Genomic DNA, 23504 nt, shown 5'->3' with positions numbered 1-23504 from the left:
CAGGTACCTGGGTAGTTTATTGTTTAGATGGGAAGCCATCAGATCTATTTCTGGAAGACCCCACTTCTGAACAATCTGAGAAAACACATCTGGATGGAGCGACCACTCCCCCGGATGTAAAGTCTGACGGCTAAACTAATCCCGCTTCCCAATTGTCTATATCTGGGATATGAACTGCAGAATTAGACAGGAGCTGGATTCCGCCCAAGCAAGTATCCGAGATACTTCTTTCATAGCTTGGGGACTGTGAGTCCCACCCTGATGATTGACATATGCTACAGTTGTGATATTGTCTGTCTGAAAAAAAATAAACTGTTCTCTTTTCAACAGAGCCCAAACCTGAAGAGCCCTGAAAATAGAACAGAGTTCAAAAATATTGATTGGTAACCTCGCCTCTTGAGATTTTCAAACCCCTTGTGCTGTCAGAGATCCCCAGACAGCTCCCCAACCTGAAAGACTTGCATCTGTTGTGATCACAGTCCAGGGTGGACGAACAAAAGAGGCCCCTTGAACTATACGATGGTGATCTAACCACCAAGTCAGAGAGAGTCGAACATTGGGATTTAAGGATATTGTGTTATCTTTGTATAATCCCTACACCATTGGTTCAGCATACAAAGCTGGAGAGGTCATCGCGTCCGATGCTGCAGTCCTGAGACCTAAAACTTCCATGCACATAGCTACTGAAGGGAATGATTGAGACTGAAGGTTCCGACAAGCTGAAACCAATTTTATTCGTCTTTTGTCTGACGGAGTGATGATGGACACTGAATCTATATGGAAACCTACAAAGGTGACCCTTGTCTGAAGAATCAAGAAACTTTTTGGTAAATTGATCCTCCAACCATGTCTTTGAAACAACACTAGTTGAAAGGATTGTCTGCTGAGAAAATCTGCTTCCCAGTTGTCCACACCCGGAATGTGGATTGCTGAAAGTGAGCAGTTGTGGGACTGCTCCCATACCAATATCCGAGATACCGCCTCCATTGCTAGAGAGCTTCTCGCCCCCCCACGATGGTTGATGTAGGCCACCAAGGCAATGTTGTCTGTCTGGAATCTGATGAAGCTGAACGACCCCAGGAGGGGCCAAGCTTTCAGAGCATTGTGGATCGCTCAAAATTCCAGAATATTGATCGGAAGGAGAGACTTCTCTCAAGTCCATCTTCCTTGTGCCATCCTGACACCCCAAATAGCTCCCCATCCTGCCAGACTCGCGTCCGTGGTCACAATCTCCCAGGACGATCTCATGAAGAATGTCCCTTGGGACAGTTGTTCCGGACGGATCCACCAAGAAAGGGATTCCCTCGTCCGATCGTCCAGAGAAATCTGTTGGGCTAGATCTGAGTGATCGCCGTTCCACTGCCTCGACATACACAGCTGAAGAGGTCTCAGGTGGAACCTGGCGAATAGAATGACATTGATGCTGGATACCATGAGTCCAATCAACTCCATGCACTGAGCCACAGAGGCAACGACAGGGATGTGTGTATCAGACTGTTTTTGAACGACAGATTGGCCGACCTCTAAAGTTGCAAAAATCTCACAAATTTGCAACCAAAGTGAACCAGATAAGAAGGGGGGTGAGAGGTGGCGCCTACGGCTGTCTAGGAAGGAAATTAAAAATAGCTCTGCTAATACCATAAAATTAAGTAAGGTTGTACTTTAGTCGCAGAGTTACCAATAAACCATAAATATTATATTAAAATGCACACACTTGAATAAAATTTTTATTTGATTTATATATTTTCTCGTGTGTGCATTTTAATATAATATTAATGGTTTATTGGTAACTCTGCAACTAAAGTACAACCTTACTTAATTTTATGGTATTAGCAGAGCTATTTTTAATTTCCTTCCTAGACAGTTAGCCGTAGGCGCCACCTCTCACCCCCCCTTCTTAACTGAGCCACAGAGGGTCTGGAGGAGGCCTAAAGGGTAAGACAGGTGGACGCAATTTTCCTGCGTCACTGATCTGTGAAAAATAACTTCATGGATATAGAGTCTTTTATAGTGCCCAGGAATTCCACCATGTTGCTGGGAACCAGGGAACTCTTTCCTGAGTTTATCTTCCATCCATGAGACTGGAGGAGAAGAAGAGGTGCCCTCGAGTGTTCCTCTGTGAGACTGAACGACGGCGCCTGAACTAGGATGTCATCCAGATAGGGTGCTACAGCAATGCCTCTGGATCTTGCTACTGCAAGAAGTGCCCCTAGAATTTTTGTGAAGACTCTTGGGTCGTTGCCAAACGAAAGGGAAGGGCCACAAACTGGAAGTGTTGGTCCAGAAACGCAAATCTCAGGAACCTGAAGTGATCCCTGTGGATTGGTACAATAAGGTAGGCATCCTTCAAGTCTATTGTTGTCATGACTTGTCCCTCTTGAACTAGGGGCAGAAAAGATCTGATTGTTTCCATTTTCAACGATGAAACTGCCAGAAACTTGTTTTAACATTTTAGGTTCAGAATTTCGGGACCACGAAAAGGTTTGAATAGTACCCTAGACCTATTTCTGCTGGAGGTACTGGTACAATTACTCTGAGAGAAGAGAGATCCCTCACACATTCTAGAAAGGGGTCCCTCTTCTCTGGTCTTGAAGACAGGTTTGACAGGAGCAATCTGCGCCTGGGCGGATGAGATCTGAAACCTATCCTGTAACCCTGGGGTCCTAAACATCCTGCAACCAGGCTTCTGAGAAGAGAGATAATCTGCCCCCTACTCGGTCTGTTGACAGGTCGGGGGCCGCCCCTACATGCCGATTTGGTCTTGGCTGGCTTTTTGTTCTGCTTGGACTTATTCCAAGACTGAGCCGGCTTCCAAGCTCCCTTGGACTGCTGGCGATGGGCCTTGTCCAAACGAAAGGGACAAAAAGTAGATCCCTTAGGTTTAACCTTCTTATCCTGTGGCAGGAAGGCACCCTTGCCTCCCGTGACCTTGGATATGATTGAGTCCAGTCCTGGACCAAATAGGATCTTTCCCTGAAAGGGAAGGGATAGAAGCCTAGATTTAGAGGTCATGTCCGCAGACCATGACTTCAGCCACAGAGCCCTACGGGCTAGGACGGAAAAACCTGATATTTTTGCATTCAGGCAAATAATCTGCATATTGGCATCACAAATTAAAGAATTAGCTACCCTCAAGGCCTTATTCTATCCTGTATCTCGTCAAGGGGCGTCTCCCTCTCGACCATCTCAGACAGGGATTCACACCAATATGTCGCAGCTCCGGCTAACGCAGCTACTGCCGCCGCCAGCTGAAAAACAAACCCCGTGTTCTGAAACATCTTTCTCAACATGTTTTCTAACTTTTTATCCATGGGCTCTTTAAACGACTAACTATCCTCGAGGGGAATCGTCGTACGCTTCGCAAGCGTGGAGATAGCACTATTCACCATAGGGACAGTCCCCCATATCTCGAGCTGAGAGTCTGGAACGGGGAACAGTTTATTAAAAGAAGAGGAAGGGGAAAAAGATGAACCCAATTTCTCCCATTCATTCTTAATAATGTTAGCCATCTTAACAGGAACCGGGAAGGTCTGAGCCACCACCCTGTCTTCATATACTTTATCAAGTTTAGGATTCGAAGGTTCCTCCGGTAGTTTCGGTTCCGGAACCTCCAACGTAGCAAACACTTGCTTCAGTAGAACGCGTAAGTTTTCCATCCTAAACCTAAAGTATGGTTCCTCCGCAGCCTGAGGTTTAGATGACCCGGATTCTGACCCAGAAGGAACATCCTCCGAAGAGTCTGAGTTGTCCTCGTCAGCGGATAACCTTTCCAAGCTATCTATTGCAGTAGATGACCCCTGGGCCGGGCCGCAATGTTTTACCCTACGTTTGTGCTTAGCAGAATATGGTAAGGCACTAATCACCACAGACACCACCGTTTGCAGCTGATCTGCCAGATCTGACGGCCAGTGGCCCTCTCCCTCAGGAGGATTAGTCGTGCCCTGGGGAGCTGCATGTGTAATCGGAGATGAATGTAGGGAACGCACCTCACGGGACGAAGAACCCTCAGAGGTGGACGCCTCAGTATTACTAAACATCTTATTCTTTCTATGTAGCAATCTTATCAAGGCATGTGGAACAGAGTTGAGCAGGCAGATCTACCAGAACCTCCTCACAATAAACACAGGTATTAGACTTAGTTAGAGAGGGAGTACCCTCCAACGCGTCAGAGTCCTCCATAGCTTATGCTTTTATTACGGACTAGATATTACTATAAAAATGGCACCTTTATACCTCCAATGGCCAGGGCACTCACCACCTCCTTAGACCCGGACCACAGAAAAAAACGCTTTGTCTCCTGCAACCGCCGGACAAGAAGAGGAAGTTGAATAGGCCCCACCTGGTCACATGGAGTGCCTCGCAGGACCGCACCTGCACTAGGGAGAAAAAGCGCGCCAAATCGGCCGCATAAGTAACTCCCAAAAATGACACATGTAGTCCACCATTGCCAGAGTCTCATCTCACACATATCGCAGCAATGACACAGCAATAACATTATGTACAAACCCTCCCTGTTCAATAATCCTCATTACAGGGATATTAACCCTAAATTCTATATTGATAAAAGACGGCACACTGTGTCCCTGTCTTCTTGTGTCATCATTATGTATATAAGAAAATGAACCAATTTTACCAGAATCTATGCCGTGGAACAGGAACACGGCCTCTCAAGTGTGACAGTGTAGTAGCATCGCTCCTGACATGGACTTGAGTGTAGGAAGCAGGCAGCGAAACTCGTCAATGTTGATTGCGTATGGAGCTGTTAATATGAGTCGGGATGGTTTCTCAGAAAGACTCTCCCTGCATCTCCGGACTAACTTTCACCCATGCTCTCACTGAGAGGCTGACAGGACTACTTAAAACTCCAGTCCCATTTCGAAGAGTACTACCCTCCATAAGAGACTACTCAGAATCTTCCGACACTTCTCTGCCATCCTCCTGTGACGAAAGGCAAAGAATGACTGGGGGATGAGGGGAGTGGGGGAGGTATTTAAGCCTTTGGCTGGGGTGTCTTTGCCTCCACCTGGTGGCCAGGTTCTTAATTCCCACAAGTAATGAATGAAGCCATGGACTCTCCTCCCCTTTAGATGGAAAAACGAATTATTAGATATTTGCACTTCCTAATTTCAGACCCAAAGAATACAATTGACTGTTTAAAATTGTTGTTCATTAATTTTCTCACAAACTTTCTAAATGTAGTCCGCACTAGGAATAGTAAACTTGAAATATATGGCACCTTTATTGCACAATGACACTCAATATGTCTTACATGCTTTCATGTTGTCTTCGAGCCATTATTCCGGCTTTTCCGGCAGCACAGAGGATCCCCCTTTTTACTCATTTGGTTGCTACCGCTCATTTGAGAATTTTGAAAGTAAAGCATAATGTAACTTGACGTTTGTATTATGGATATAAGCATGAAACCAATATACACATGCATGAAGAACCTTAGTCTTACCTCTTGTACTTTCTGCAGTAGAGACACAATGTTGGTCCTTAGTTTCTGTAACTTTTCCTCTGCTTCCTTTAGCTTCCTTTCTGTATTGCGCAGGTTTTCCTCTGATGCCTTAGCTCGTGTATCTGCACGACTCTGATAAGAATTGCACAGGTTCTGTAGGCCAACCTCATACTGCTTGAAATAATCCTTCTGCAGTGGAAAAGCAGGACAGTTTGTAAGAAACAGAATAAGCCAGTGAATCTAGCCCAGTGACACACATTTACTATTAAAATTGATTGATAAAGTAGAGCTGTGAAACCAAATATAATCTTATATTTTTTGAGCTACCACAATGACACTAATAACATAAATAAAATAATATAAAGATTAACCCCTTAAGGAGGAAGGCAATTGTTCATGTTCTAGAATTTGAGCTTTATGTTTATTCAACCATAATTTACCTGTGTCACATTTAGTACACCCACACTTATTTTATATGTTTTTTTAATGGAACTTTCTTTTGACATCAATATTTACATATGAACTATAATTTAATACCTGATAAATTTCTTGCTTTCCGGACATGGATGGTCCACAACGTGATTGCAATTACTAGTGGGATATTCAACTCCTAGCCAGCAGGAGGAGGCAAATAGAACCCAGCAAAGCTGTTAAGTGTAACTTCCCTTACTCATAATCCCAAGTCATTCAGCCGAAGGAAAATGGAAAACGAAGAAACACAAGGATGAAAAGGTGCCTGAGGTTTACTAAAAAAAAACCCTGCTGAATTATAATGAAAAAGAGGGCGGGGCGTGTACTCTCTGTGTCCGGAAATAAATAAATTTATCAGGTAAGCATAAATTTTGTTTTCTTTCCTATGACATGGAGAGTCCACAACGTCATTCCAATTACTAGTGGGAACTAATAATACCCAAGCTAGAGGTCACGGAATGAACAGGGAGGGAGAAAAAGGCAGAAGGACCTAAACAGCAGGCACCACCGCTTGAAGAGCTTTTCTCCCAAAAGAAGCCTCAGCCGAGGCAAAAGTATCAAATTTGTAGAATTTGGAAAAAGTATGCAGAGAGGACCATGTTGCCGCCTTGCAAATCTGTTCCACAGAAGCTTAATTTTTGAAAGCCCAAGAAGAGGAGACGGCCCGAGTGGAATGAGCCGTAAGTCTCTCAGGAGGCTGCTGTCTAGCAGTCTCATAAGCCAAACAAATCAAACTTCTCAACCAGAGAGACAGAGTAGTAGAAGTGGCCTTCTGACCCTTACGCTTTCCAGAGAAAACAACAAACAGGGCAAAAGATTGACTAAATTCTTTATTAGCTTGCAAGTAAAAATTTAGAGCCCGCACAACATCCAAGTTATGCAAAAGTCGTTCCTTTTGAGAAGAAGGATTAGGACAAAAAGAAGGAACAACAATTTCCTGATTTATGTTTTGATCCGACACCACCTTAGGGAGAAGCCCAAATTTAGTAAATTTAGTACGAAGGACCGCATTATCAGAATGAAAAATAAGGTAGGGGGAATAACACTGCAGAGTAGAAAGCTCACTCTGCGTGCGTGCTGCCAAACTTTAAGAACTAAATTAAGGCTCCAACAGGCTTAAACACAGGCCTGATTCTAACCAGGGCCTGCACGAAGGCTTGAACATCTGGTAAGTCTGTCAGGCGTTTGTGTAAAAGGATAAAGCAGAGATCTGACCCTTTAGGGTACTGACCAACAAACCCTTCTCCAGGCCATCCTGAAGAAAAGACAAAATACAGGGAATCCTTACCCGGCTCCAGGAAAACCCCTTAGATTCACACCAATATATTTACGCCCTATCTTATGGTAAATCTTACGAGTAACAGGTTTCCTAGCCTGAATCATAGTTTCAATGACTGCTTCAGAAAAACCACGTCTAGACAGAATTAGGTGTTCAATCTCCAAGCAGTCAGCTTCAAAGAATCTAGGTTTGGATGGAGCAAAGGACCTTTAAGTAGACGGTCCTTTCTCTGAGGTATCCTCCAAGGAGGTAGAGACAACATCCTTACTAGATCCGCAAACCAGATCTCCTGCGAGGCCATGCAGGAGCTATTAGGATCACTGATGCTCTCTCCTGCTATGACTCGTGGAAGGAGAGCAAACTGAGGAAACAGATATGCCAGAGCATCTATCAGAACGGCCTATGGATCTCTTGAACTTGAGCCGTACTTTGGAACCTTGGCGTTTTGGCGGGACACCATCAGATCTTACTCTGGAACCCCCCACTGGAGGGTTATCTGAGAGAACAATTCCAGATGGAGTGCCCACTCCCCGGGATGAAAGGATTGTCTGCTCAGAAAAGCCGCCTCCCAGTTGTCCACTCCTGGAATGTGGCAAATAGAGAATTGTGAGCTTCCGCCACTGCAGAATGCAAGTCTCCTCCTTCATGGCTAAGGATCTCCGCGTCCATCCTTGGTGGTTGATGTAAGCCACTGAGGTGATGTTGTCTGACTGGAATCTGATAAAACTGGACGAAAGACAGTTGAGGCCACGCTAATAGGGCATTAAATATAGCTCTCAACTCCAAGATGTTTATGGGAAGAGAGAACTCTTCCCAAGACCACAGGCCCTGAGAGCCTTTAAAATACCCCAAACAGCACCCCAGCCTGACAGGCTTGCGTCTGTAGTCACAATTTCCTAGGAAGGTCAGAGGAAGCTAGTACCCTGAGACAGATGTTCCTGTTACACGCAATACGAGAGAGAGTCTCTTGTTAGAGGGTCCAGATTTATCCTCTGTGATAAATCCGAATGGTCTCCGTTCCACTGACTGAGCATACAAAGTTGCAGCAGCCGTAGATGGAAGGAACAATGTAGACTGGAGAGAAAGACAGTAAGCAAGAATTTTGTCTTTCTGACCTCCGGCAGGAAAATCTTCATAGACAGGGAATCTATTATAGTCCCTAGAAAACGCACCTTGGTAAAAGGAACTAAAGAACTCTTTTTCAAATTAACCTTCCACTCGTGGGAACGTAGAAAAGACAACAGCATCTCTGTATGAGATTGGGCTAGTTGAAAAGATGACGGCTGTACTAAGATGTCGTCTAGGTAAGGTGCCACAGCTATTCCCCATGATATGATCACTGCCAAAAGCGCCCCCAGAACCTTTGTGAATATTCTGGGGCCATGGCCAGGCCGAATGGAAAAGCAACAAATTGGAAGTGCTTTTTCAGAAAGGCAAACTTCAGATACTGATGGTGCTCCCTGTGAATGGGAACATGAAGGTATGCGTCCTTTAGGTCTATAGTCGTCATAAACTGACCTTCCTGTACCAAAGGAAGAATGGAACGAATAGTTTCCATCTTGAAGGACAGAACCCTGAGGAATTTGTTGAGACACTAGAGGTTTAAAATGGGTCGAAAAGTTTCCTCCTTTTTGGGAACCACAAAAAGATTTGAATAAAATCCTAGACCCTGTTCTCTTAGGGGGACTGGAACAATAACTCCCAGGGAGTATAGGTCATTTACAAGCTTAAGAAAGCTGCCTTCTTTATGTGGTTTAAGGATAGTCTTGACAAAAGAATTCTGTAGCCCTGGGATACTATGTCCACCGCCCAAGGATCTGGGACATTGCGTATCTAGGCTTGACAAAAAAGAGAAAGCCTGCCCCCCACTGGAATCGGGGGCAGAACCTTCATGCTGATTTAGAGTCAGCAGAAGGTTTCTTGTTCTGTTTTCCTTTGTTCCAGTGCTGGCTGGATTTACAAGTGGATCTGGATTGGTCCGGTTTGGAAGAGGAGGATGAAGACTTTTGTCCCTTAAAGTTACGAAAGGAATGAAAATTAGAAGTCTGGTGACCTCTAGGTCTATTCTTCTTGTCCTGAGGTAGGAAAGATCCCTTTTCACCTGTAATCTCTGAAATAATCTCTGCCAGACCAGGTCCGAACAGAGTCTTTCCCTTATAAGTTAAAGTCAAAAGCTTGGCCTTAAAAGAGAGGTCGGCTGACCAGGATTTTAACCACAGAGCTCTGCGTGCTATAACACTAAAACTAGACATATTAGCTCCCAGACAAATTATCTGCATGTTGGCAATGCAGATAAAGGTATTGGCCAATTTAAGAGCCTTGATCCTATCCTGGATCTCCTCTACCGTAGATTCCTCAGTAATAAGGTCCAACAAGGCATCACACTAATAGGATGCAGCACCCCCCACCGTGGCAATACTCGCTGCAGGTTCCACTGTAATCCTTGATGGATGTACATCTTTTTTAAATAAGCTTCTAGCTTCTTATCCATTGAATCCTTAAAAGAGTAACTATCCTCTATAGGAATAGTAGTTCTCTTGGCAAGAGTAGAAATAGCTACTGCAAACTTAGGAACTGTGCGCCATGAGTCGCAAATAGAGTAGGCAACAGGAAACAACTTCTTAAAAACAGGAGAAGGGGAAAAGGAACTCCTGGTCTATCCCATTCCTGAGCAATAATTTCAGACATCTTCTGTGGAACAGGAAAAACCTTATCAGAAGATGGAGAATCATAAACTCTATCCATTTTAGAAGACTGTGGGGTTGACAGCAACCAAAAGCTCAGAGCCATCTAAAGTAGCTAGAACCTCCTTCAGTAGTAACCAGAGATTTTCAAGCTTATATCTAAAATTGACCTCTTCCGAATCTGTAGATTTATCTGCTAGAGTGTCAGAGTCTGAGATCTCACCTTCAGAAGCTACTGAAGTATTCTCCTCGTCAGACATCTGAAAAAGATTGGCTAACGCAGTCCTAGAGTCAGAAGCCTTAGTATCAGGCACATGTTTAAATTTTCTTATGGTTTCCTGATGAAGGAAAAGCTGACAAGCCGCAGTTACTGCAGAAGAAATCTGCGCAGCAAAATCCCCAGGTAAATAAACACCCCCAGGTGGATAAGAGGACACAGTATGAGAAACCATTAAAGCTTGGGATGTTTGAGGAGAAAGCTGAGGCATGTCAGGCACAGCATCATCCTGAGAGACATTAAGCTCAGAAGGGAGTTAGTCCTTACATTTTAAGTCTTTGCCAAGTAGGAGGAACAAAACTGCATTGGTAAGACAATCTGAGACTCTAAACATAGGAGGCATTTATCCACAGGCATGGACTGCTCTAACTCTGGGTCCATTAATAACAGAATAAACCCCAAGCCTATTTACCTGCTAAATCTATTTCTTTCCGGATATGGTGAGTCCACGGTTTCATCAATTACTGTTGGGAATATCACTCCTGGCCAGCAGGAGGAGGCAAAGAGCACCACAGCAAAGCTGTTAAGTGTCACTTCCCTTCCCACAACCCCCAGTCACTCAACCAAAGGAAAAAGGAGGGAAAAAAAGGTGTAGAGGTGCCTGAGGTTTAGACAAAAAATAACTGTCTTGAAATAAAGGGCGCGACGTGGACTCCAGTAAGCATAAATCTTGTTTTCTTTCCTAAGATATGGTGAATCCACAGTTTAATCAATTACTGTTGGGAATCAATACCCATGCTAGAGGACACAGATGAACAGGGAGGGACAAGACAGGCAGACCTAAACAGAAGGCACCACCGCCTGACTAACCCTCCCTCCCAAAAGAGGCAGAGGCAAAAGTATCAAATTTGTAAAATTTTTAAAAAAAGTATGCAAGAGGACCAAGTTGCAGCCTTGCAACTCTGTTCCACAGAAGCTTTCTTTTGAAAGCCCAAGAAGAGGAGACAGCTCTCGTCGAATGAGCCGTAATTCTCCCAGGAGGCTGCTGACCAGCAGTCTCATAAGAAAAACGAAATATACTTCTCAACAGGGCAGAAGACTAGTGAAAATCCTTAGTCGTCTGTAACTGTAAATAACATTTTAAAGCACGCACAACATCCAAGTTGGAAGAAAGACATAGAGAACAAACAACAATTTCCTGAATAATATTTCTGTCCAAAATCACTTTAGGAAGAAAACCTAGTAAAGTACGAAGATTCGCCTTATCTACATGAAAAGATAAGATAAGACGAATCACACTGCAAAGCTGAGAGTTCCGACACTCTCTGAGCAGAAGAGATAGCAATAAGAAACAAAACCTTCCAAGATAACAACAAATATCTATGGAATGCAATGACTCAAACAGAGCCTGCTGCAAACTTCAAGAACAAGGTTAAAGGGACACTAAACCCAATTTTTTTCTTTCATGATTTAGATAGAGCATGCAATTTTAAGCAACTTTCTAATTTACTCCTATTATCAATTTTTCTTCGTTCTCTTCCTATCTTTATTTAAAAAGCAGGAATGTGATGCATAGGAGCTGGCCCATTTTTGGTCTAGAAACTGGGTTATGCTTGCTTATTGGTGGGTAAATGTAAGCCTCCAATGAGCAAACACTATCCATGGTGCTGAACCTAAAATGGGCTGGCTGCTAAGATTTACATTCCTGCTTTTAAAATAAAAATAGCAAGAGAACAAAGAAAAATTTATAATAGGAGTAAATTAGAAAGTTGCTTAAAATTTCATGCTCTATCTGAATCATGGAAGAAAAAAAAAATGTGGGTTCAGTGTCCCTTTAAGGCTCCAAGGAAGAGCAACCAACTTAAACACAGGCCTGATTCTAAACAAGGCCTGACAAAAGGATTGAACATCTGGCACATTCACCAGACATTTGAGAAACAAAACGGACAAAACAGAAATCCAACCTTTCAGAGTACTAACTGCTAATCCCTTCTCCAGGCCTCCCTGGAGAAAATACAGATCCTAGGAATCCTAACTCTACTCCAAGAGTAGCTCTTGGATTCACACCAATAAAGGTATTACACCATACCTTATGGTAAATCTTTCTAGAAACAGACTTGCGAGTCTGAATAATGGTCTCAATGACCAATTCAGAAAAGCCATGCTTAGACAGAACTAAACATTCAATCTCCAAGCAGACAGCTTCAGAAAAACGAGATTAGATGAAAGAATGGACCTTGAATTAAAAGGCCCTTCCTCAGAGGCAGTCTCCAAGGTGGGAGAGATGACATCTCCACTAGGTCTGCATACCAGATCCTGCGAAGCCATGCAGGGGCTATTAGAATCACTGATGCTCTCTTCTGTTTTATACAAGCAATAACTTGTGAAAGGAGAGCAAACGGATGCCTGAAATCCCAAGGAACCGCCAGAGCATCTATCAGGGCGGCCTGTGGATTTCTTGACCTTGAACCATACCTTGGAAGCTTGACATTCTGCCGAGACGCCATCAGACCCAGCTCCGGCACCCCCCATCTGAGGGTTAAGCTGGAGAACACCTCCAGATAGAGTTCCCACTCCCCAGAATGAAAAATCTGTCTGCTTAAAAAATCCGCTTCTTAGATATCCACTCCTGAAATGTGGATGGCAGACAGCAATTGTGAGCTTCTGCTCACTGAATAATCCGAGCCACCTACTTCATGGCTAAGGAACTCCGAGTTCCTCCCTGGTGGTTGATATAAACCATTGAGGTGATATAGTTCGACTGGAACCAAGCTAAAGGCAACTGAGGCAAAGCCATCAGAGCATTGTAAATCGCTCTCAACTCCAAGATGTTAAAGAGGAGAGCAGATACTTCCGAGAACAAAACCCTGCGCCTAGACAAGACCCAGACTGCTTACCATCCCAGCAGGTTGGTGACCTTGGTCACATCACCCAGGAATGTCTCCAGAAGCACGCGCCCTGAGATAGATACTCCTGAAAAAACCACTACGGGAGATAGGCTCTCATCAAATGATCTAGATCTATTCTCTGAGACAGATCCGAATATTCACCATTTTAAGGAAAATAGTAAAGGAAATGATGTCCATGGAAACCATCAGACCAATTCCCTCTATGAGCCATAATTCTCTCTCAGGAGGCTGCTGTCCAGCAGTCTCATAAGCCAAACTACATCGAGTCCCTGAAAAGTGCAGAAAAATCAACTGCAGTTAGATCCAAAATCCCAAATATACCGGACCACCAGAACTTGCTGTTGGCCGGACAGTAGACTGCAGAGAGAGTAAGGAATACATCCTTAATTATCTGACCTCTGTTAGACATCTTCTCCTAAATAGAGAATCTATTAAGGTCCAAAACTACCGCACCTGGTGTTCCCAGGCGGTCTCCCATTCAGGTATTGACCAGGCCTGGCCCTGCTTAACTTTCCAGATCAGACGGAATCATGTGCATTGAGGACATTGTGGCGGTAGACCCATAATAATTCACCCTTGTAGATGGGACAAGGGAACTCTTCTCCAGATTCATTTCCCATCCATGGGAAATTGGATTGAACAAGATCTCATCAAAAAGAGAGAATGCTCGAAGGGAGGATGACCCCCGAACCATATATTGTATAAGATCCAGATCATGGGAACAATAAATACACTTCCTTCAGGTCTATGTTTGTCATGAACAGGCTCTTCTTGAACCAAAGGAGAATGGATACTACTTTGAAGGTCAGAACCTGAGAAAACTTGAGGTAAATACCTCCCCAACTGGGACTGGAACTATAACTCACAGAGAGGAAAGGTCCTGAACCCTGTTCCAGGAGTGCCTCTCATCATACCTGGTTGCAGAAACTCTAAAAGGCAAATTCTGCCCCTGGGAGGAAATCTTAGATTGGACTAAGACTAGTTTGCAGAAAGAGGAAAAGGAAAACTTTCCTTTAGTCTTACTCTCTTGAAGTGGTAGAAAAACCTTTTCCCACCCAAAAATCAGAGTATAATTCCCTAGAAAGTGAACGCCAGAAGCGTGGATTTGGAGGGAACATAAAATATTGAACCTGCAACTGCAGAACTATAGAGCCTAGGTTGTACCACTAAGCACCAGGTAGGCTTCTCATCTGAAGATTGTAGCCACAATGACCGGCGGACTAGCACAGCAAGGCAAGGCAAGGCATTGCTATAAATGAATAATTTAACCTCCAGCTTCTTATCCACGGATTCGTAAAGGAGCAGCTACCCTCCATAGGAATAGAATATTTCTGAACCATAGTACCATGCTTTTAATGGAGTCAGCGACAGGAAAATCCTTTAGAGGACGGGAGACAGGAATAAAAGGTATCCCTAGCTTCTCCTAATCCTGTGAAAATATCCAAGGCACGTCTAGAATCACTTACTCATAGGAAGGAACATCACAGAAAAGATAAAGTTCACAAAACTTTCAAAGGTTGACAACGACAGGGGTAACAATGTCGTCCAAGTAGCCAAAACATCCTTTAACAGTACACAAGGTGTGCAAGCATACATCTGAAGTAGACCACTTCAGCATCAGATAAAGGAATTATACTGTCCGCATTTCAGATTTTACCCTCAAGCTACCGGTGAATCCTCCTTACCAAACTTAGGAGAGAAAGCACTCTATGTAGCAAAATGAGGAGCAGAAACCATACTATCTGAATCTTGAAATGTCCCTATAGGATAGGAAAAACAGATAAAGCCGCAGATCCCACAGAGGATACCTGAGCTGAAAAATCTGCAGGCAAATACACTCTTCCAAGAGCATGAGAGGAACCGCAGGGCACTGCATGTGACGCCATAGAGGCATGGGACATCGAAGGAGAAAGCTGTGGCATTGCCTGAACAGCATCATCCTGAGAGACATGAGGCTCAGAGGGCAACAACCTATTTGATCATGCAAAAACCTTATATTGTTGCCAACCCAGAATAGGGAAACAATTCAGTAACTCTCAGTCACTAAACTGTTACTTAGCCAATATGCTATTCAAGCAGTTGTGAATGTATATAGGATAGCGTCTCAAAATCTTTCTGAAGACATCCCACAAAAAATAATATTTTAATTATTAAAAGATACACACTAAACATTCTTAGGAAGAGACCAGTATATGTGCTTCAACATACATACTTGTTTAAAATAAAACAAAAATTAATGCTAGAGCAGTTCTGTGTACGACTAAACTACAGTGGTATATAACTTTACTTGGGGATTGATAATGGCGCCACCCTGAAAAGGATGCGGGGGCTGAACACAGCATAGAGATGAAGCGCAGATACAGAGTTGTGCCGTAATCCCCTAGGCCACCATAAATACTGTAAAAACATGATCGAACCTCCGCTTCACGGACCACCCTTTTCACTCCCCTTCTCATAGTAAGGCATCACAAAGAAGAGCGTGCTCTCCTATTAGGCTTCTCTATCGGCCACAAGAAATGGCGTAGGCAGAATTAGGCAAATATACATTTGTCCTGCCCTAACGTAAAATTAAACAGGTCTTGCACTGTCCGAACTTGTAATAAACGGAATAATAGCCAAGAGAGGGATACATAAAACACTGAACCCCAAAAGAGAGTTAACTCCTTCCTTCCTTGAAGAAGATTAACTCTTAAGTCTCCACAAACACATGCCAGATTTGTGCCTGCCCACTGCCAAAATCCATCCTTCATAAGGATTTGTGTCCCAAACTAAGTACAGACTTTCAGTTGTTAGAGTCTTTAACCCCTTCAGTGGTAGCCTCCTAGCCCCAGAAGACAAAAAGGCACTTACCTGTACATTTAACTGTCCAACAGGAGGACAGCTCACCCAGTATGAGAGGATACCACTCCTCACAGGGACCTGTGAATAAAAGAAAGAACAGAGTAAACCTACTCTGGCTTTCTATATTAGGGCAGCAACATGTTAGGAAAACGCAGCAAGGCCCACCTTACAAGTTCCTAACTGCTTTAAAGCCACCAGTACTCTACTGAAGAGATTGATGTGATCTACAGCTATACCCAAGACAAGGAAAAGATCAGAGTAAACCTACTCTGGCTTTCTAAAATAAAATCTTGCTTGTAGCAAAAGAAATCCAATTTTCTTCAGACACCAAAACTTTACCTCCTCCATTCACAGAGGCAAAGAGAATGACTGGGGGTTCTGGGAAGGGAAGTGACACTTAACAGCTTTGCTGTGGTGCTCTTTGCCTCCTCCTACTGGCCAGGAGTGATATTCCCAACAGTAATTGATGAAACGTGGACTCACCATATCTTAGGAAATAAATATAAAGCTATTAAAAATAAAAAAACGTTTATACTTTGAATTGTATAACAGATCCAAAAAAGTAGTAGAGTCAGAAACACTCTCTAGTTTCTTTAGAAATATAACCTAACCTCCTATAAGATAGATTGAATGTCCACTAGCAATTGGCAGCGATACTCTCTAGAAGCAGTCTCTTCAAACCTGCAAGCCGACACAGACCCGCTACGAAGATTTCCTAAGCTTCGTTCTGATAAACCGGAAGTAAGAAGCATCACGTGAACGGGTCTGAATAACTGCACCATAGAACAAAGTGCGCAAACATAAGGAAACTGCTAAGAGTAGTGGCTGAACTTTTGTCCCTTTTACCCGCCTTTTACCCCACTCAGCGATGTCCCACAAGTACAAAAATACCCCCCCATGTACAGGTTTTCTGAGATTTCCGGTTGCTACAGGCCCAAATATGGGGTTTGTCCATTTACATGGAAATTTTACACACAGATTTTCTATGTCGCCTTTGAAACAGCATGGCAGCCAAGGAATGATAATTACCCCCCAATCATGGCATTCCATTTGCTAAAATAGCCAACCCAGGATATTTCAAAAGGGGTATGTCCAGTCTTTTTTGGAGTCACACAAACACTGCAATTTGGCTGTTTCTATCATCATCCTTATATAGTTTACTGCTATACATATTTGTGCTCAGCGATGTCCCATGAGTACAACGATACCCACCATGTATAGGTTTTATGGGGTTTTGGGAAGTTAAAGGGCCTAATATGGGGCCTGCCCATTTCAGTCTTCATACATGGAAATTTGACAAATCAATTTTCTGGGCCTACCCTGCCTTTGAGGCAGTTTGGCAGCCTAGGAAAGAAAATTTCCCCCATGATGGTATACAATTTGCAGAAGTAGATAACTCAGGGTATTCTAAATGGGGTATTTTGAGTTGTTTCGTACAGCTAATTTATCATGACCTTAGAGTGGTTGGGCTTAACGTAAAGAGAGACAGGTTAGGGGATCCAATAAAGTCAGAGTAGTCCGTATAACAAGCCAATAACTTGGGACAAGCTGAGGTCAGGAATACAGAATAATAAAATAAAAAAGGAATACAGAAAAATAAAATAAATCAAGTGCACATATAAAGTCATTTGAATCAATAGTTTAACTCTGTATGAAAGATTCTGAAATACATAGACCAGGTATCGCTAGACAGGAAGGGCAATAGTAGCTATTTTTTGTAAAAGACTCTGCCCTTTTTCTAAGGTGACTTTTCAAGGCTGTGTGTGTGTGTGGGGTACTTACAAGGAAAGTGCATGCCGCAAAGTCTCTCTGGACATTCTCTGATTCAAATTTAGGGAGGATTTTCAGGGGTTTGATTAAACAAAATATCTGATCAAACCTTTAAAGTAAATTCCAGGAAAGTGTATGGCTTCCCTGTGCCTGCTTTTTTATACAGCACATATGAATTATAGACTGCTATCTGTGTCAAGTATATGGCTATTTTTTTGTAACAGGCTGTGGTCATGAATTCAACCAGATATAGATGTATGCACTGATATATTTGCTGTACTGAACAATGCACTTTGGTTTTTGGATTTGTGCATCTTTCCCCAACAGACACTGGCACTGCACTTTCACCTGTGGTTATGCATAATGCAAAAAAATAAATCATGCTTACCTGAATTTTCTTTTCTTCTGACAGGAAGAGTCCACAGCTGCATTACTTTTGGGAATTCAGAACCTGGTCACCAGGAGGAGGCAAAGACACCCCAGCCAAAGGCTTCAAATACCTCCCCCACTTCCCTCACCCCCCTAGTCATTCTGCCAAGGGAACAAGGAACAATAAAAACATAATTTATGCTTACCTGATAAATTCCTTTCTTCTGTTGTGCGATCAGTCCACGGGTCATCATTACTTCTGGGATATAACTCCTCCCCAACAGGAAATGCAAGAGGATTCACCCAGCAGAGCTGATATAGCTCCTCCCCTCTACGTCAGTCCCAGTCATTCGACCAAGAATCAACGAGAAAGGAGTAACCAAGGGTGAAGTGGTGACTGGAGTATAATTTAAAAAATATTTACCTGCCTTAAAAAACAGGGCGGGCCGTGGACTGATCGCACAACAGAAGAAAGGAATTTATCAGGTAAGCATAAATTATGTTTTCTTCTGTTATGTGCGATCAGTCCACGGGTCATCATTACTTCTGGGATACCAATACCAAAGCAAAAGTACACGGATGACGGGAGGGATAGGCAGGCTCATTATATAGAAGGAACCACTGCCTGAAGAACCTTTCTCCCAAAAATAGCCTCCGAAGAAGCAAAAGTGTCAAATTTGTAAAATTTGGAAAAAGTATGAAGCGAAGACCAAGTTGCAGCCTTGCAAATCTGTTCAACAGAGGCCTCATTCTTAAAGGCCCAAGTGGAAGCCACAGCTCTAGTGGAGTGAGCTGTAATTCTTTCAGGAGGCTGCTGTCCAGCAGTCTCATAGGCTAAACGTATTATGCTACGAAGCCAGAAAGAGAGAGAGGTAGCAGAAGCTTTTTGACCTCTCCTCTGTCCAGAATAAACGACAAACAAGGAAGAAGTTTGGCGAAAATTTTTAGTTGCCTGCAAGTAGAACTTGAGGGCACGAACTACATCCAGATTGTGTAGAAGACGCTCCTTCTTTGAAGAAGGATTTGGACACAAGGATGGAACAACAATCTCTTGATTGATATTCCTGTTAGTAACTACCTTAGGTAAGAACCCAGGTTTAGTACGCAGAACCACCTTGTCTGAGTGAAAGATCAGATAAGGAGAATCACAATGTAGGGCTGATAACTCAGAGACTCTTCGAGCCGAGGAAATAGCCATTAAAAATAGAACTTTCCACGATAACAATTTTATATCAATGGAATGAAGGGGTTCAAATGGAACACCTTGTAAAACGTTAAGAACTAAGTTTAAACTCCATGGCGGAGCAACGGCTTTAAACACAGGCTTGATCCTAGCTAAAGCTTGACAAAAAGCCTGGACGTCTGGATTTTCTGACAGACGCCTGTGCAACAAGATGGACAGAGCTGAAATCTGTCCCTTTAATGAACTAGCCGATAAACCCTTTTCTAGACCTTCTTGTAGAAAGGACAATATCCTAGGGATCCTAACCTTACTCCAGGAGTAACGTTTGGATTCGCACCAGTATAGGTATTTGCGCCATATTTTATGGTAAATCTTTCTGGTAACAGGCTTCCTAGCCTGGATCAGGGTATCAATAACCGACTCAGAAAAACCACGCTTTGATAAAATCAAGCGTTCAATTTCCAAGCAGTCAGTTTCAGAGAAGTTAGATTTTGATGTTTGAATGGACCCTGTATCAGAAGGTCCTGTCTCAGAGGTAGAGACCAAGGCGGACAGGATGACATGTCCACTAGATCTGCATACCAAGTCCTGCGTGGCCATGCAGGCGCTATTAGAATCACAGATGCTCTCTCTTGTTTGATTTTCGCAATCAATCGAGGAAGCAGCGGGAAGGGTGGAAACACATAAGCCATCCCGAAGTTCCAAGGTGCTGTCAAAGCATCTATCAGAACCGCTTCCGGATCCCTGGATCTGGACCCGTAGTGAGGAAGTTTGGCGTTCTGGCGAGACGCCATGAGATCTATCTCTGGTTTGCCCCAACGTCGAAGTATTTGGGCAAAAATCTCCGGATGAAGTTCCCACTCTCCCGGATGAAAAGTCTGGCGACTCAAGAAATCCGCCTCCCAGTTTTCCACTCCCGGGATGTGGATTGCTGACAGGTGGCAAGAGTGAGACTCTGCCCAGCGAATTATCTTTGATACTTCCATCATTGCTAGGGAGCTTCTTGTCCCTCCCTGATGGTTGATGTAAGCTACAGTCGTGATATTGTCCGACTGAAACCTGATGAACCCCTGAGTTGTTAATTGGGGCCAAGCTAGAAGGGCATTGAGAACTGCCCTCAATTCCAGAATGTTTATTGGAAGGAGACTCTCCTCCTGATTCCATAATCCCTGAGTCTTCAGAGAATTCCAGACAGCGCCCCAACCTAGTAGGCTGGCGTCTGTTGTTACGATTGTCCAGTCTGGCCTGCTGAATGGCATCCCCCTGGACAGGTGTGGCCGATAAAGCCACCATAGAAGAGAATTTCTGGTCTCTTGATTCAGATTCAGGGTAGGGGACAAATCTGAGTAATCCCCATTCCACTGACTTAGCATGCACAATTGCAGCGGTCTGAGGTGTAGGCGTGCAAAAGGTACTATGTCCATTGCCGCTACCATTAAGCCGATCACCTCCATGCATTGAGCCACTGACGGGTGTTGAATGGAATGAAGGACACGGCATGCATCCTGAAGCCTTGTTAACCTGTCTTCTGTCAGGTAAATCTTCATTTCTACAGAATCTATAAGAGTCCCCAAGAATGGAACTCTTGTGAGAGGAAAAAGAGAACTTTTCTTTTCGTTCACTTTCCATCCATGCGACCTTAGAAATGCCAGAACTAACTCTGTATGAGACTTGGCAGTTTGAAAGCTTGAAGCTTGTATTAGAATGTCGTCTAGGTACGGAGCTACCGAAATCCCTCGCGGTCTTAGTACCGCCAGAAGGGCGCCCAGAACCTTTGTGAAGATTCTTGGGGCCGTAGCCAATCCGAATGGAAGAGCTACAAACTGGTAGTGCCTGTCTAGGAAGGCAAACCGTAGATACCGTTGATGATCTTTGTGAATCGGTATGTGAAGGTAAGCATCTTTTAAATCCACTGTGGTCATGTACTGACCCTTTTGGATCATAGGTAAGATTGTCCGAATAGTTTCCATTTTGAACGATGGAACTCTTAGGAATTTGTTTAGAATCTTTAAATCTAAGATTGGCCTGAAAGTTCCCTCTTTTTTGGGAACCACAAACAGGTTTGAGTAGAACCCTTGTCCTTGTTCCGACCGCGGAACTGGATGGATCACTCCCATTAATAACAGATCTTGTACACAGCGTAGAAACGCTTCTTTCTTTATCTGGTTTGTTGACAACCTTGACAGATGAAATCTCCCTTTTGGGGGAGATAATTTGAAGTCTAGAAGGTATCCCTGAGATATGATCTCCAGCGCCCAGGGATCCTGAACATCTCTTGCCCAGGCCTGAGCGAAGAGAGAAAGTCTGCCCCCCACTAGATCCGGTCCCGGATCGGGGGCTCTCGGTTCATGCTGTCTTTGGGGCAGCAGCAGGTTTCCTGGTCTGTTTGCCCTTATTCCAGGACTGGTTAGGTTTCCAGCCTTGTCTGTAACGAGCAACAGCTCCTTCCTGTTTTGGTGCAGTGGAGGTTGACGCTGCTCCAGGTTTGAAATTCCGAAAGGAACGAAAATTAGACTGTCTAGCCTTAGTTTTGGCTTTGTCTTGAGGTAGGGCGTGGCCCTTACCTCCTGTAATGTCAGCGATAATTTCTTTCAACCCGGGCCCAAATAAAGACTGCCCCTTGAAAGGTATATTAAGTAATTTAGACTTAGAAGTAACATCAGCTGACCAGGATTTTAGCCACAGTGCTCTACGTGCCTGTATGGCGAATCCAGAGTTCTTAGCCGTAAGTTTAGTTAAATGTACTACGGCCTCCGAAATGAATGAATTGGCTAGTTTAAGGACTCTAAGCCTGTCCATAATGTCGTCTAGCGTAGACGAACTAAGGTTCTCTTCCAGAGACTCAATCCAAAATGCTGCCGCAGCCGTAATCGGCGCGATACATGCAAGGGGTTGCAATATAAAACCTTGTTGAACAAACATTTTCTTAAGGTAACCCTCTAATTTTTTATCCATTGGATCTGAAAAAGCACAGCTATCCTCCACCGGGATAGTGGTACGCTTAGCTAAAGTAGAAACTGCTCCCTCCACCTTAGGGACCGTTTGCCATAAGTCCCGAGTAGTGGCGTCTATTGGAAACATCTTTCTAAATATTGGAGGGGGTGAGAACGGCACACCGGGTCTATCCCACTCCTTAGTAACAATTTCAGTTAATCTCTTAGGTATAGGAAAAACGTCAGTACTCGCCGGTACCGCAAAGTATTTATCCAACCTACACATTTTCTCTGGTATTGCAACGGTGTTACAATCATTGAGAGCTGCTAAGACCTCCCCTAGTAATGCACGGAGGTTCTCCAATTTAAATTTAAAATTTGAAATATCTGAATCCAATCTGTTTGGATCAGAACCGTCACCCACAGAATGAAGCTCTCCGTCCTCATGCTCTGCAAGCTGTGACGCAGTATCAGACATGGCCCTAGTATTGTCAGCGCACTCTGTTCTCACCCCAGAGTGATCACGCTTGCCTCTTAGTTCTGGTAATTTAGACAAAACTTCAGTCATAACAGTAGCCATATCATGTAATGTTATCTGTAATGGCCGCCCAGATGTATTAGGCGCCATAATATCACTCACCTCCCGGGCGGGAGATGCAGGTACTGCCGCGTGAGGCGAGTTAGTCGGCATAACTCTTCCCTCGCAGTTTGGTGAAATTTGTTCACATTGTACAAATTGACTTTTATTTAAAGTAGCATCAATACAGTTAGTACATAAATTTCTATTGGGCTCCACCTTGGCATTGGAACAAATGACACAGATATTCTCTGAGTCAGACATGTTTAACACACTAGCAATAACTTGCAACCTGGTTATAATCTTTTTTAGCAAAAACGTACTGTGCCTCAAAGAGGTACTTTAACGATTAAATGACAGTTGAGATAATGAACTGAAACAGTTATAGCATCAAGTTTAAAATAACACAACTTTTAGCAAAGGTTTGTTCCCATTAGTAAATAACTAAATTTGACATAAAAAATTATAGAGTAACGTTTTTATTCACAGTCAATAAAAATTCTCACAGCTCTGCTGAGAGAATGTACCTCCCTTCAAAGAAGTTTGAAGACCCTTGAGATCTGTCAGTGAACCGGATCATGCAGGAAATATAATAGTAGCTGACTGGAATTTTTTGATGCGTAGCAAAAGAGCGCCAAAACGGCCCCTCCCTCTCACACACAGCAGTGAGGAGAAACGAAACTGTCACAATTTAAAGCAGACAACTGCCAAGTGGAAAATAATGCCCAAACATTTATTTACTCAGTACCTCAGCAATGTAAACGATTCTACATTCCAGCAAAAACGTTTAACATGACAATATTTATTAAAAGG

The 23504-nt window shown here is 43.5% G+C and overlaps 1 protein-coding gene across 1 annotated transcript in view; it reads right to left on the bottom strand.

The window, feature by feature from the left end:
• Positions 1 to 23504, bottom strand: part of LOC128649132 (ATPase MORC2-like) — a 457352-nt gene that overhangs the window by 6821 nt on the left and 427027 nt on the right. Inside the window, 1 exon segment of the mRNA XM_053702217.1 lies at positions 5459 to 5647. Coding sequence (XP_053558192.1) covers positions 5459 to 5647 — 189 coding nt within the window.

Source organism: Bombina bombina, chromosome 2 (genome assembly GCF_027579735.1).
Source record: "Bombina bombina isolate aBomBom1 chromosome 2, aBomBom1.pri, whole genome shotgun sequence".
NCBI lineage: Eukaryota > Metazoa > Chordata > Amphibia > Anura > Bombinatoridae > Bombina > Bombina bombina.
Note: the sequence above shows the minus strand (reverse complement) of the source record. Positions and strands in the feature narration are given on the sequence as shown.